Here is a 15,598-nt window from a genome sequence, read left to right as displayed (position 1 = left end):
CTACCCTTGTCTCTGTACAGAAAGGAAGCGCCATTTGACCCGCTTGCTTTTCTGAAGCCGAAAGGACTGTACCTTTGTCTGTGAGGAAACCTGAGGTAAAATGATTTCTTCCCAGCAGTTGCTGTGGATACGAGGTCCCAGAGACCATCCCCAAATAATTCCTCACCCTTATAAGGCTCTCTATGCGCTTTTTAAGTCAGCATCACCTGTCCAGTGACAGGTCTCTAATACCCTCCTGACAGAATGGACATTACATTTATTTTGGATGCCAGCCGGCAAAATATCCCTCTGTGCATCCCCCATATATAAGACAACGTCTTTAATATGTTTTTATGTTTGCCAACTAGTATCCCTGTTTGACAGGGTCACCGACCACGCTGCAGCAGCACTATCTGCAGGTCTCAGTCTAGTACCTGAGTGTGTAAATACAGACTTCAGGATAGCCTCCTGTTTTTTTTCAACAGGTACCTATTAAAGTGGCCGTATCCTAAGACGGTAGTGCCACCTTTTTTGACAAACGTGTGAGCGCCTTATCCACCCTAGGGGATATCTCCCAGCGTAACTTATCCACCTGGCGGGAAAGGGTACGCCATCAGTAACTTTTTATAAATTACCAGTTTCTTAACGGGGGAACCCACGCTTTCACACACTTCATTTATTCATCTGATGGGGGAACAAAACACTGCCTGTTTTTTCTCCCCAAACCTAAAACCCATTTTTAGAGGTGCTTGGGTTAAAGTCAGAAATGTATAACACATTTTTTATTGCCGGGATCACGTCACGGATGTTCCTAGTGGATTGTGTATATGTCTCCACCTTGTCGACACTGGAGTCAGACTCCGTGTCGACATCTGTGTCTGCCATCTGAGAGAGCGGGCGTTTTTGAGCCCCTGATGGCCTTTGAGACGCCTGGGCAGGCGCGGGCTGCGAAGCCGGCTGTCCCACAGCTGTTACGTCATCCACCCTTTTATGTAAGGAGTTGACACTGTCGGTTAATACCTTTCACCTATCCATCCACGCTGGTGTCGGCCCCACAGGGGGCGACATCACATATATCGGCCTCTGTTCTGTCACCATATAAGCCTCCTCATTCAACATGTCGACACAGCCGTACCGACACACCGCAGACACACAGGGAATGCTCTAAACGAGGACAGGAACCACAAAAGCCCTTTGGGGGGACAGAGTAAGAGTATGCCAGCACACACCAGAGCGCTATATATATACAGGGACTAACTGAGTTATGTCCCTAATAGCTTTTATATAATATACTGTATACAGTGCCAATTTTAATGCCCCCCCTCTCTTTTCCCTCTTACTGTACTGTAGAATTGCAGGGAAGAGCCAGGGAGCTTCCCTCCAGCCGAGCTGTGAGGGAAAAATGGAGCCAGTGTGCTGAGGAGATAGGCTCCGCCCCTTTTTCGCGGCCTATTCTCCCGTTTTTTATGGAATTCTGGCAGGGGTATTTACCTCATATATAGCCCCTGGGGCCATATATTGAGGTATTTTAGCCAGCCAAGGTGTTTTTATTGCTGCCTCAGGGCGCCCCCCCTAGCGCCCTGCACCCTCAGTGACCGGAGTGTGAAGTGTGTGAGAGGAGCAATGGCGCACAGCTGCAGTGCTGTGCGCTACCTTGGTGAAGACAGAGTCTTCATGCCGCCGATTTTCCGGACCATCTTCTTGCTTCTGGCTCTGTAAAGGGGACGGCGGCGCGGCTCCGGGACCGAACATCAAGGCTGGGCCTGCGGTCGATCCCTCTGGAGCTAATGGTGTCCAGTAGCCTAAGAAGCCCAATCCGGCTGCAAGCAGGCGAGTTCGCTTCTTCTCCCCTTAGTCCCTCGCTGCAGTGAGCCTGTTGCCAGCAGGTCTCACTGAAAATAACAAATTCTAAGACTATAACTTTCTAAGAGCTCAGGAGAGCCCCTAGTGTGCATCCAACCTCGGCCGGGCACGAAATCTAACTGAGGCTTGGAGGAGGGTCATAGTGGGAGGAGCCAGTGCACACCAGGTAGTCTAAGATCTTTCTAGAGTGCCCAGCCTCCTTCGGAGCCCGCTATTCCCCATGGTCCTTACGGAGTTCCCAGCATCCACTAGGACGTTAGAGAAATATTGATATCCTAGATAAGGATAGTATATTATTGCCTATAGAGCATTTAAAAGATGCATTTCTATATATGCATGATGCACAGCGGAATATTTGCCGACTGGCATCAAGTATAAGTGCGTTGTCCAATTCTACCAGTAAAATGGTCAGGTGATGCGGATTCCAAACGGCATTTGGAAGTATTGCCTTTGAAAAGGGACATTTGGGGTCGGTCTTTTAGACCTGGTGGCCACGGCAACAACTGGGAAATCCACGTTTGTACCCCAGGTCGCCTCTCAAAATAAGACGCCGTATTATCAGGCGCAGTCCTTTGTTGGCAAGCGGACAAAAGGTTCCTCTTTTCTGCTCGTGAGAGGAAAAAGGCTGAAGAGATTAGCCAGTTCCCAGGAACAGAAACCCTTTCCCGCCTCTGCCAAGCCCTCAGTATGACGCTAGGGCCTTACAAGCTCAGGCACGGTGGGGGCCCATTCTCAATGAATTTCAGTGCGCAGTGGGCTCACTCGCAAGTAGACCCCTGGATCCTTCAGGTAATATCTCAAGGGTACATATTGGAATTCGAGACGTCTCCCCCTCGCCGTTTCCAAAAGTCGGCTTTACCGACGTCTCCCTCTGACAGGGAGGCAGTTTTGGAAGCCATTCACAAGCTGTATTCCCAGCAGGTGATAATCAAGGTACCCCTCCTGCAACAGGGAACGGGGTATTATTCCACACTATTGTGGTACCGAAGCCAGACGGCTCGGTGAGACCGATTCTAAATCTAAAATCTTTGAACACTTACATACAGAGGTTCAAATTCAAGATTGAGTCACTCAGAGCAGTGATTGCGAACCTGGAAGAAGGGGACTACATGATGTCTCGGGACATCAAGGATGCTTACCTTCATGTCAAAATTTACCCTTCTCACCAAGGGTACCTCAGGTTATGGTACAGAACTGTCACTATCAGTTCAGACGCTGCCGTAGGGATGGTCCACGGCACCCCGGGTCTTTACCAAGGTAATGGCCGAAATGATATCCCTTCGAAGGAAGAAAATTTTAGTTATCCCTTACTTGGACGATTCCCTGATAAGGGTAAGATCCAGGGAACAGTTGGAAGTCAGTGTAGCACTATCTCAGGTAGTGTTGCGGCAGCACGATTGGATTCTCAATATTCCAAAATCGCAGCTGGTTCCGACGACTTGTCTTCTGTTTCCTAGGGATGTTCCTGGACACAGTCCAGAAAAAAGGTGTTTCTCCCGGAAGAGAAAGCCAGGGAGTTATCCGAGCTAGTCAGGAACCTCCTAAAACCGAACCAAGTCTCAGTGCATCAATGCACAAGGGTTCTGGGTAAAAATGGTGGCTTCCTACGAAGCAATCCCATTCGTTAGATTCCACGCAAGAACTTTCCAGTGGAACCTACTGGACAAATGGTCCGGGTCGCATTTTCAGATGCATCAGCGGATAACCCTGTCACCAAGGACAAGGGTATCCATCCTGTGGTGGTTACAGAGTGCTCATCTTCTAGAGGGCCGCAGATTCGGCATTCAGGACTGGGTCCTGGTGACCACGGATGCCAGCCTGCGAGGCTGGGGAGCAGTCACACAGGGAAGGAATATCCAGGGCTTAGGGTCAAGCCTGGATACATCACTTCACATAAATATCCTGAAGCTAAGGGCCATTTACAATGCTCTAAGCTTAGCAAGACCTCTGCTTCAAGGTCAGCCGGTGTTGATCCAGTCGGACAACATCATGGCAGTCACCCACGTAAACAGACAGGGTGGCACAAGAAGCAGGAGGGCAATGGCAGAAGCTGCAGGGATTCTTCGCTGGGCGGAAAATCATGTGATAGCACTGTCAACAGTATTCATTCCGGGAGTGGACAACTGGGAAGCAGACTTCCTCAGCACGACCTCCACCTGGGAGAGTGGGGACTTCACCCAGAAGTCATCCACATGATTAAAAAACTCGACAGGTATTGCGCCAGGTCAAGAGACCCTCAGGCAATAGTTGTAGACGCTCTGGTAACACCGTGGGTGTACCAGTCAGTGTATGTGTTCCCTCCTCTGCCTCTCATACCCAAGGTACTGAGATTGATAAGATGGAGAGGAGAAAGCACTATATTCGTGGCTCCGGATTGGCCAAGAAGGACTTGGTAACCGGAACTTCAAGAGATGCTCACGGAGGATCCGTGGCCTCTACCTCTAAGAAGGGACCTGCTCCAGCAAGGACCCTGTCTGTTCCAAGACTTACCGCGGCTGCGTTTGACGGCATGCCGGTTGAACACCGGATCCTGAAGGAAAAAAAGGCATTCCGGATGAAGTCATCCATATCCTGATCTAAAGCCAGGAAGGATGTAACCGCAAAAACATTATCACCGCAATTGGCGAAAATATGTTGCGTAGTGCGAGGCCAGTAAGGCCCGACGGAGGAAATTCAACTGGGTCGATTCCTACATTTCCTGCAAACAGGAGTGTCTATGGGCCTGAAATTGGGGTCCATTAAGGTTCAGATTTCGGCCCTGTCAATTTTCTTCCAAAAAAGAACTAGCTTCAGTCCCTGAAGTTTAGACGTTTGTAAAAGGGGTACTGCATATACAGCCTCCTTTTGTGCCTCCAGTGGCAATTTGGGATCTCAATGTAGTTTGGGTTCCAAAAGTCACATTGGTTTGAACCACTTAAATCTGTGGAGTTAAAATATCTCACATGGAAAGTGGTCATGATGTTGGCCCTGGCCTGGGCCAGGCGCGTGTCAGAATTGGCGGCTTTATCCTGTAAAAGCCCTTATCTGATTTTCCATTCGGACAGGGCGGAATTGAGGACTCGTCCTCAGGTTTCTCCCTAAGGTGGTTCCAGCGTTTTCACCTGAACCAACCTATTGTGGTGCCTGCGGCTACTAGGGACTTGGAGGAATCCAAGTTGCTGGATGTTGTCAGGGCCCTGAAAATATGTTCCAGGACGGCTGGAGTCAGGAAATCTGACTCGCTGTTTATCCTGTATGCACCCAACATGCTGGGTGCTCCTGCTTCTAAGCAGACTATTGCTCGTTGGATTAGTACAATTCAGCTTGCACATTCTGTGGCAGGCCTGCCACAGCTAAAATCTGTAAAAGCCCCTTCCACAAGGAAAGTGGGCTCATCTTGGGCGGCTGCCCGAGGGGTCTCGGCTTTACAACTTTGCCGAGCAGCTACTTGGTCAGGGGCAAACACGTTTGCTAAATTCTACAAATTTGATACCCTGGCTGAGGAGGACCTGGAGTTCTCTCATTCGGTGCTGCAGAGTCATCCGCACTCTCCCGCCCGTTTGGGAGCTTTGGTATAATCCCCATGGTCCTTTCGGAGTCCCCAGCATCCACTAGGACGTTAGAGAAAATAAGAATTTACTTACCGATAATTCTATTTCTCATAGTCCGTAGTGGATGCTGGGCGCCCATCCCAAGTGCAGATTGTCTGCAATACTTGTACATAGTTATTGTTACAAAAATCGGGTTATTATTGTTGGGAGCCATCTTTTCAGAGGCTCCTCTGTTATCATACTGTTAACTGGGTTCAGATCACAAGTTATACAATGTGATTGGTGTGGCTGGTATGAGTCTTACCCGGGATTCAAAATCCTTCCTTATTGTGTACGCTCGTCCGGGCACAGTATCCTAACTGAGGCTTGGAGGAGGGTCATAGGGGGAGGAGCCAGTGCACACCAGTTAGTCCTAAAGCTTTCTTTAGATGTGCCCAGTCTCCTGCGGAGCCGCTATTCCCCATGGTCCTTACGGAGTCCCCAGCATCCACTACAGACTATGAGAAATAGAATTATCGGTAAGTAAATTCTTATTATAAGTGTGCCGCACCCCCTCGCAAGGCTCACTATTATATTCCCCCTCCATGTCCACTAGGACAGTGAAGTATGAACAAGTTGGTTGCAATAAAAAAAAAGAAAATGAAAAACTCATGTCGACTTTGTGACCTGTCAACATTTTAATATGTTGGAATTAGGACCTTGTCTGTATTTTGACCATTTGTAAATGGATGTTGGGATATTGATTGTAGGTAAATTGAACGCATCCTAGTCTGGCATACAGTATAGCAAGATCTTGGAAGTACCTTTTGTATTGATGAAAGGAACAGCAATATTATTAAGGTTTACCTTATCCAATTAGCAAGGTCAGAAGCTGCGCCATTTACACAGAGCCGGGTGCCCCAGGAGCGAGTCCAGATTAGTGTCAGTATCTGCCTGTAGTTGTCCCAGTAGAAATCTTATGAGATTTCAACTGCTCCGCACCCCCCCCCCCCCCCCCCCCCACACACACCAACTGCTCCGCACCCCCCCCCCCCCCCGTACCGCATAGTACCTTTGATGTGCAGTGCGTAAATTACATAGGAGTAAGACGTACAGTGGAGAGGCCTGAAGCAACGTTAGGCTTCAGATGTAAAGCAGACACAAGTTGAATTATCTACATCCCTGCAATACCACAATATCCTGTTTTGCCTTTGGGTAACCTTGCCCGGGGCATTTGGCTGCCATCATACAGCCATGTATCTCAGGAATGGTTGTAGCAGTTACACATGGCATAGTTAAACCTTTAGCAAGTCTCCTGAATGAACTATTCCCCAACTGCATAGTTGGGGGTCACTGCCCATAATCCTGCAGAAGAAACAAAACATACCAGCAGTGATATTATTCCGTTTCCCATGCAGAATGGCCACCTGCACTGTTCCTGCCACGGACACAGGAGTGGCAAACAATCCATGATCACACTCCACAGCCTACCTACAAAGACAACAGCTGTGTACCAGGCCTGCAGATAACTTACCTGCAGACCTTCTGCCTCTAGTTAGACTTCCCTCACACTAGGCAACAGGCAGTCCGATCTCACAACGTCAACCTGGGGTATTTACTGACCGGCCTGACTGCTAGTATAATTACCCCCCTTTATACACACGACAATGCTGAAGGATCAGTAAATGCTTTATTTGAAGTGCCCAGAATGAGGTTGGTGATGTGCAGTGAAATCAGATCTTGTTGAAAGCAGCGACATCAACGGACTGTACGTAATCCTCGAAGGCTGTGATTTGGTCCTCCAGGTCGTCTGTGCCAACTTTGTCATCCTCCACCACGCACCCGATCTGCAGCTTCTTGATGCCGTACCCAACTGGAACAAGTTTGGCTGGAGGCAAGAGGAGGTTTACTGTTAACTATGAACCACAACTCGGACAGCTCTAGACTTAACACTAGGGGCGGGGTGTATTAAGATACATCGCTGCCCCTTGCATATGTACTAACATAGGCGATCAATATCGCGATGCAGTGACGGAGGGCCCCACCGTGATACCCGTTACGTGGTCTGCAGGGGGTCTCCGTCACCTCCCAGAGGTCCCCACACTGGCTAGACGCGGGGAAGCAGCAGGCTGCCCCCGGAGACGCCTCCTCCCCCCTGCAGCCGGAAGGACCTCCGGCTGTGTTACTAGGGGGGAGGAGGAGATTACCTTCCGGGTCTAGGGCAGCCTGGAGGAAGGTAAGCCGGGGGGAGGGGCAGTGTCGGCAGGTTGCAGCGGTCAGCAATAAGCCCATAGGCTTCTATAGGGTATAACCATCCAGAGACGGCGATACCCTGGAAGGCGAAAACGCTGCGGTACGGTTTTAGTAAATTTGAAAATTCGGTAAAACCCCTGTTTTTGGGGGTGTTACGGCATTTTTGCTTTAGTACATCCCACCCTTGGGGAGAGATGTACTAAGCAGTGAAAAGAGTGGAGAAGTTGCCCATGGCAACCAATCAGCATTGAAGCAACGTTTATAATTTGCATACTACAAAATTATACAGTGCTGCCGATTGTTTGCCATGGGCAACTTCTCCACTGCTTAGTACATCTCCCCCTAGCTAAGAACATGTATGAGACCATGCCGTTGCAGGTGAAGAGCCACTGGAATGCTTGTAGTCCGCACATTAGACATTTTGCCCTGTGCCTCCATAAGGGTGCGCAGAACTAGCAGTGCTGCGGTCATTGTGGGTCGCTGTTCTAACCGCACAATGCCCTCTTTAGGCTTTCATCTGTTATAACTATTAAAACCAACATACATGATAAAAACCCTTTCCAGAGATAGAGGCTGGACACAGCCTGCCATGTGGCTAATAGACTGTAGCAGGAAACGGCTTCTGGTTGTGCGATTTCAAACAATTATAAAGACTCTAGTGTGGCAACTCAGAACACAGACATCAGTCACGGACATTCAGCCGAAAGATGGTGATCGGTTTTATTCATCATCGAAGCCACAGAACTTACATCGTGAAGGTAGGATAGGAGATACTTACATGAGCCCCACAGCAAGCCAGGCATCTGAATGCTTCGAACACATTCTTCTAGTTTCACCATGTCCGTTTCATCATCCCACGGCTTCACGTCAAGTAGGATGGAAGACTTTGCGATAAGTGCTGGTTCTGCAAGAAACAGTCGTCAAGCCAGAAATAACGTGGACTAAACATAAGTGTCATACAGCGTATCCACAGAGTTAAACTATACAGACTTTAAAAACAAAGGAATGTGTTTAAAGTTCTGCCTTGCTATTTTACATAATGCAACAACTGGAGGCCTGGTATCTTACATTATACAGCCAGAAAGGACCAGAGTATATGCAGAGTGTCTGTGCTACAGACAACCCCCACTCTGAGGAACAGAGGAAGAGTCTGTGACACAAGTTTCTGTACCACAGGAGGAATGCTGGGACTGCCACGCTGATAGTTCCAGACCAGTATCTGTGGACATACGCCTGGTTTTAGTACATACAACCCAGTCGCTACTACTCACTTTTAGACTTCTTTGACGCGTATTGAGCCAGACGTTCCTCTTTAATTCTTTTGGACTCTTCACTTTCCTATAATAAGGATAAAGTTAGGACACACACACACGTATCTCATGTAGAATGTATACCTCTCAGGCAGGCAAGATCAGACAAGAACATATGCATCACGTATCAGCCGAAAGATGGTGATTTAGTTCAATCATCATATCACCAGCCTGCAACGCTGCGAGAAAGGGTCATTCTATAGAACGGTCACACTGACACGGCTTCTGACAATAGGTCTACTATGTAGCTTGCAACATGGAGAACGTTCACTCATGCAATACTTCCAAGCTTCCAGAGAGTATTCTCAATCTTTTGCTCCGAGTAACAGCCAGGTATGATTGATCAGAGAGATAGCCCTGTCACACAGCCTGGGAGAAACAACCCTACCGGAGTTTATTGTCCTGGGTCTGCTGCTTGGGTACCGCGTGAAAGCACGACTGACATAATAAAAAGTAGAAGAGCCCAGATTACTGGTGCATGGCGTCACAAAGTGCCAGCAAAGCAACAACCCATATCCAGCCTGCAGTGTGGTAATTATAATGCAGCTGTGACGACTTGAAAGTGTTCAGTGCGAAAAGAGTATTGTAATATGGGACAAGACCGGTGTTTACAGAGCAAGGCAATGGTAGGAATTCCATATACAAGCCTTTAGGAATCATTTTTAATAGATCATGGAGGCACAGAATCAGCACTCAAAGTAGAGAACCAATCAGCTCCTATCTGACCATTTTCAAACACAGCCTGTAACATGGCAGCTAGGAGCTGATACTTTATCTCCATCCAAGGCTTAGTAAATAGACCCCTTTATCTCCAAGCTTTGATAACTCTTCCCTCAAGCTTCAGATGTTTGGGATTAAGGGACATCCTCATGTTTACAGGGAGCTTCTATTGGTTAACAAGCCTCACCTCCTCCTCATCGGAGCCGAACAAGTCTATGTCATCATCCTCCTCCTCTTTAGCAGGCTTGGCAGAACTGTCTGTCGTGTCTTCAATGTTCACGGGGCCATATTTCCCCAGAGGCTTCTTCACTCCAGGCAGACTAAGTATAAGTGTCAGATCAGTAGCCATTAGTGACCAGGTTCCGGGTTAACCTACATCTGTCACATATGCCCAACTAAATGGCACCAACAGCCAAGGACTATAAAACCTCATTAGGGTTACACCACAAGCTTACTTGACTAGTGTCCTGAGCTAATGATCAGCAAATAATCACAATACATATCGTCAGACTATAATGACAAAGTGCACAAGTCCCCATAATGTTGTATGTGGTCAGATCATACACTCGCCAGCAGCAATATTGTATCAGCAGACTTCTTACGCAGCACCAGCAATCACACCGATAGTTACATGTATACTGAATATTCCTGTGCTCGTACTCTGGATAAGACATCGCTGGTGCCTGAACAATGTGACTTATTAGGGAAGACAGCTTACATGACGTGCACAGGTCTACAGTCAGAGGGCTAGCCAGCGTTACCCAAAGCTGACACCATCTACATCAGAGGTTCTCAAACTCGGTCCTCAGGACCCCACACAGTGCATGTTTTGCAGGTCTCCTCACAGAATCGCAAGTGAAATAATTAGCTCCACCTGTGGACCTTTTAAAATGTGTCAGTGACTAATTAATACACCTGTGCACCTGCTGGGTTACCTGCAAAACATGCACTGTGTGGGCTCCCGAGGACAGAGTTTGAGAACCTCTGATCTACATTGTCAGATACCGGGACTCTGCGTAACCAGTCTATGTAATAGGGACTACCTGTCCGTGATATCTGGCCTTGGTTAAATGTCCATAATTTCAATACATTTATAGTGTTGTATGCGCCACCTGGATTCCAGCCCTATAAAAGAGTTTTAGTCCATAGATATCAGCATTTGCAGTGTTCTCCCCAGGATCAGTCACACAGGCAAAAGGTCGACATGAGCTTCACAATCTCTTTTACCTTTTCATACTTAACGATCCACGTGGAGAACGATTGGAACGTTAATCTGTGCAGAGCGAAGCGAAGGCACCATGCGAGGGGACGCGGTGCACTAATTGGGGTTCCCGGTCACTCTACGAAGAAAACGACACCAAAACAAAAAACTCATGTCGACCTTTTGACCTGTCGACCTAAAGACCCTGTCGACCAATAGTGGTCGACCTAGACATTGTTGACCTACGATACCACACCCTTGCTGGACACCATTATATCAGTGTCCAGCAAGTGAACAATATCTGCAGGAGTCTTTCAAAATGATCCGTGTCCACCCAGATTACACTGCCCCCACCCAGTAGGCAACAATTTATGGTGAGAGAACCACATCTGGTTCTATTGCATATTTACCAAGAAACAAAACCAACCACCATGAAGACCAGTGCAATTTGTAAATGTATATTTTATCACATCACACTGTCAGGCAGGCGAGATCAGACAAGAACATGTGCATCACGTATCAGCCGAAAGATGGTGATTTAGTTCAATCATCATATCACCAGCCTGCAATGTGTCCCTGATCTGCTACATGTGATGTGCCCGACAGCCACTTACCTGGCTTTCTGCTTCTCATAGGACTTAATGTGATTGTACCAGCGTAGTGCGTGGCACAGCTCTGCACGTGGAGCGCTGGTGAGGGCCTCAAACACTGCAACATCCGCTTGGGAGGGTACATACCTAAGAGACATGAAATACCAATTATACAGTGCAAGTAGACACATTTATGCATCTGCAACGTAATTACAGCACAGACCCTAGGCAATTTACACAAAGTAATCAGGTTAACATACAGATGGAGCCATTTTCATCTTGCCCTTTAATAGGATTAATTGAGCCAGGGAAGTTGGACTTAATCCCCTGCTGTATTGTTCTCTGTACTATATTGCAGCCAAGAATAGATGAAGAGCTTATGCTAATAAACCATGGTGCACCTAGGCACAGCAGAGAAACCAAGATGAGCATGGCTCCATCTGTAATAACCTCCCAGAGTTCTCGGCACAATCCAGTACTGCTCCCTGAAGGATCAGCCTCCCGGAACTACTGCCATCTGAAGGTAACGTGGGACTAGGTACCTGCAGGCAGACTCCAAAACCTTTTTCAGCATTTAGATGAGGCTGCTCTATTGGGCCCATTACTAAATATAATTGCGCAAGCTAGCAGCTCTGTATGTGTAATGGGCCCGTAGACCCTACAGTGAGACGTTAACACAGGGTAGAGATCACAATGCATAGGAGATATTGGGGGGCACAATGGGTGAAGAGGGCAGAGACTAGTCTGGTGGGGGGGGGGGAGGACAGCATAGAGTTTTGGACATGTTCACTTTACTCCAGTTCACAGGGGCAGCCGCCCCTTATTTATAGAAGACTGGGGGTGGATGTAATACATAGGGGTCTTGTGTCTGGGGTGCTGGTTATTCACCGTCCAGGTTGAACAATTGATTGTTTCCCTGCCGTGTCAAACACAGTGGATCCAGAAGCGATTCCGATACTCCACCAGGAAGCCGGATCCCACCCAGGGATATAGTCAACCCTAAATGGCATTGCATTACACACGCACAAACACTAGTTACCACCTGTTCTGAAAGCTCTGTAACTTGCCTGCAAGAACAAATGCAATCTGCAGATGGTGCTTGTTCTTGGAGCCCCACTCGTTCCTATGGTAGAGTTCTGCAGCCAGGTACTATAGTTACAGCAGCCAATGCTATGGGATACCCCAGGCTAGGAGGAGCCGGGCAGCCAGGTACTACGGGAGACCCCAGGCTAGGAGGAACCAGGCAGCCAGGTACTATAGTTACAGCAGCTGGTGCTATGGGAGACCCCAGGCTAGGAGGCACCCTGCAGCCAGGTACTATAGTTACAGCAGCTGTTGCTATGGGAGACCCCAGGCTAGGAGGCACCCTGGTACTATAGTTACAGCAGCTGTTGCTATGGGAGACCCCAGGCTAGGAGACACCCTGCAGCCAGGTACTATAGTTACAGCAGCTGTTGCTATGGGAGACCCCAGGCTAGGAGACAACCTGCAGCCAGGTACTATAGTTACAGCAGCTGTTGCTATGGGAGACCCCAGGCTAGGAGGCACCCTGCAGCCAGGTACTATAGTTACAGCAGCTGTTGCTATGGGAGACCCCAGGCTAGGAAGCACCCTGCAGCCAGGTACTATAGTTACAGCAGCTGTTGCTATGGGAGACCCCAGGCTAGGAGGCACCCTGCAGCCAGGTACTATAATTACAGCACCTGTTGCTATGGGAGACCCCAGGCTAGGAGGCACCATGCAGCCAGGTACTATAGTTACAGCACCTGTTGCTATGGGAGACCCCAGGCTAGGAGGCACCATGCAGCCAAGTACTATAGTTACAGCAGCTGTTGCTATGGGAGACCCCGGGCACATGGGCAGGAGCTAGCAGGGGGCACCGCAGAGCTCCCGCCACGTGTCCCGGCCTCACACACAGCGGTTAGAATGAATGAGCAGCTCCCCCGGATGATGAGGCGGCCGCGCTGTGCGGGGAGGGTGCCGGCACTCACCCCTCGATGTAGCTCTTGTCGGCCAGGAACTCGTTGAGCACGGTCAGGCCGGCGGCGGATCTCAGGTCTCCGAAGCCCATGGTAATGGCGGCTGCAGGGCGGGTGAGAGAGAGAGCCGGGGCCTGTGCAGCGCCTCTTATACCCGTGACGTCCCTACAGGGGCGGAGCCACATACCCGGGTGTGGAGAAGCCGCGGCCGCCATCTTTACTATGGGCAATCGTTCCCGACTCCTAACATCACTCACTGTCACCTTTATCCGACATTAATTCTCTGTCCTGTCATCCCGGAGAGTACCGGGGTAACTACCGGATGTTACCGAACGTTCCGTGCCGAGTCCCGCAGACAGTTTTTCCGGAAATCCCCGAACGCTCTCCGAGCCGCGCAGCCGCCACCTCCGGAAATCCCCGACCCCTCACCGAGCCGCGCAGCTGTCTCTTCCGGAAATCGCCGAACCCTCTCCGAGCCGCGCAGCTGCCTCCACCGGAAATTACCGAACCCTCTCCGAGCCGCGCAGCTGCCTCCTCCGGAAATTACCGAACCCTCTCCGAGCCGCGCAGCTGCCTCCTCCGGAAACTGCCGAGTCCGCCATATTGGCAGAGGGAGAGAATAAGTGAGTCGGTGTACGGTGTAAGAGGCCGAATACCGGATTACCCCGGAGGAGGCCAGCGGGTGAGTCAGGGGAGGCCGGGCTGCGCCGTCACCCGCTCTGTGTGTCGCGTGTTCCCGGGTGTCCTGTGAGGAAGCAGCGGGCGCGGGGTGACTCTCATGCCCTTGACAGACGTGACCGAGCTGCGGCGGCTCTGACCCGTCATCCACCGTCCCCCACAGCCACACACCTGCCCTGTCATTACCCTCACCCGTCACTTCTATAGCGCACACATAGTCCGCGGCGCTGTACACAGAGCGCACCAGTCACTGACACTGGCCCAGAGAGCTTACACTCTATACTCCCTGTCATATGCTCTCACACCTGGGTTATATATATTACCCTCTCATTATCATCATCATCATCAGTCACCTCCTATAGCGCACACATAGTCCGCGGCACTGTACACAGAGCGCACCAGTCACTGACACTGGCCCAGAGAGCTTACACTCTATACTCCCTGTCATATGCTCTCACACCTGGGTTATATTACCCTCTCATTATTATTATTATCATCATCATCATCATCAGTCACCTCCTATAGCGCACACATAGTCCGCGGCACTGTACACAGAACGCACCAGTCACTGACACTGGCCCAGAGAGCTTACACTCTATACTCCCTGTCATATGCTTACACATCTGGGCTATAACCCTCTCAGCATATTATAGTCACTTCTATAGCGCACACATAGTCTGCAGCGCTGTACAGAGAGCGCACCAGTCCCTGGCCCAGGGAGCTTACACTTTATACTCCCTGTCACATGCACACGTACCTCGGCTATTACCCTCTTATTATTATCATTATCATCAGTCACTTCTATAGCGCACACATAGGGGTAAATTTACTAAGGTGGGAGATTTTTAGAACTGGTGATGTTGCCCATGGCAACCAATCAGATTCTACTTACCATTTATCTAGCTGCTTCAGGCAGATAATAGATATAATCTGATTGGTTGCTATGGGCAACATCACTAGTTCTAAAAATCTCCCACCTTAGTAAATTTCCCCCATAGTCCGCGGCGCTGTACACAGTGCAGACCAGTCACTGACACCAGTCCCTGGCCCAGAGAGCTTACACTCTATACTCCCTGTCATATGCTCACACACCTGGGCTATTACCCTCTCATTATTATCGTCATTAGTAACTTATATAGCGCACACATAGTCTGCGGCACTGCACAGAGAGCGTACCAGTCACTCACATCAGTGCTTGGCCCAGGGAGCTTGCACTCTATTCCCTGTCACATGCACACACACATACACTAGGAGTAACTTATCAGCAGCCCACTAACTTACCAGTGTGTATTTGCAGTGTGGCAGGAAATCCACACACATACTGGGGGGACATCCAAACTCCACACAGATATAGCCATGGTCGTAAGGTGGAAACGCTAACTGCTACGCCTATACAGGGGATGGTGTAATGGACACCCTTAGTGCAAAAAGTCTTGGGATAGGTGCCTAGTCCTGTGTAGGACCCCCTCTAGCAGCAACTCAACGTGGCATGGACTGGACAGAAGACCTCTGGAGA

General features: G+C 49.4%; 2 protein-coding genes and 2 non-coding genes across 4 annotated transcripts in view; 1 reads left to right on the top strand and 3 right to left on the bottom strand.

The window, feature by feature from the left end:
* Positions 1–7,022: 7,022 nt before the first annotated feature.
* Positions 7,023–13,557, bottom strand: EEF1B2 (eukaryotic translation elongation factor 1 beta 2). Its single transcript, XM_063932660.1, has 6 exons — positions 13,417–13,557; positions 11,450–11,572; positions 9,822–9,954; positions 8,876–8,942; positions 8,383–8,508; positions 7,023–7,239 (listed from the first exon to the last, which is right to left on the bottom strand). Exons 1-6 carry the CDS (start codon positions 13,494–13,496, stop codon positions 7,085–7,087), a joined length of 684 nt encoding a protein of 227 aa, XP_063788730.1. The 5' UTR covers positions 13,497–13,557; the 3' UTR covers positions 7,023–7,084.
* Positions 9,007–9,084, bottom strand: LOC134946964 (small nucleolar RNA SNORD51). Its single transcript, XR_010182504.1, has one exon. It is a non-coding gene; the product is annotated as a small nucleolar RNA SNORD51 (small nucleolar RNA).
* On the bottom strand, positions 11,320–11,397 carry LOC134946966 (small nucleolar RNA SNORD51). The gene has a single exon (XR_010182505.1). It is a non-coding gene; the product is annotated as a small nucleolar RNA SNORD51 (small nucleolar RNA).
* Positions 13,558–13,975: 418 nt separating the features above from the next.
* Positions 13,976–15,598, top strand: part of NDUFS1 (NADH:ubiquinone oxidoreductase core subunit S1) — a 38,415-nt gene continuing 36,792 nt past the window's right edge. Inside the window, exon 1 of the mRNA XM_063932659.1 lies at positions 13,976–14,086. The gene's annotated coding sequence lies outside the window, so the exon portion shown is untranslated. The remainder of the gene's footprint in view (positions 14,087–15,598) is intronic.

Source organism: Pseudophryne corroboree, chromosome 7 (genome assembly GCF_028390025.1).
Source record: "Pseudophryne corroboree isolate aPseCor3 chromosome 7, aPseCor3.hap2, whole genome shotgun sequence".
Classification (NCBI taxonomy): Eukaryota; Metazoa; Chordata; class Amphibia; order Anura; family Myobatrachidae; genus Pseudophryne; species Pseudophryne corroboree.
Note: the sequence above shows the minus strand (reverse complement) of the source record. Positions and strands in the feature narration are given on the sequence as shown.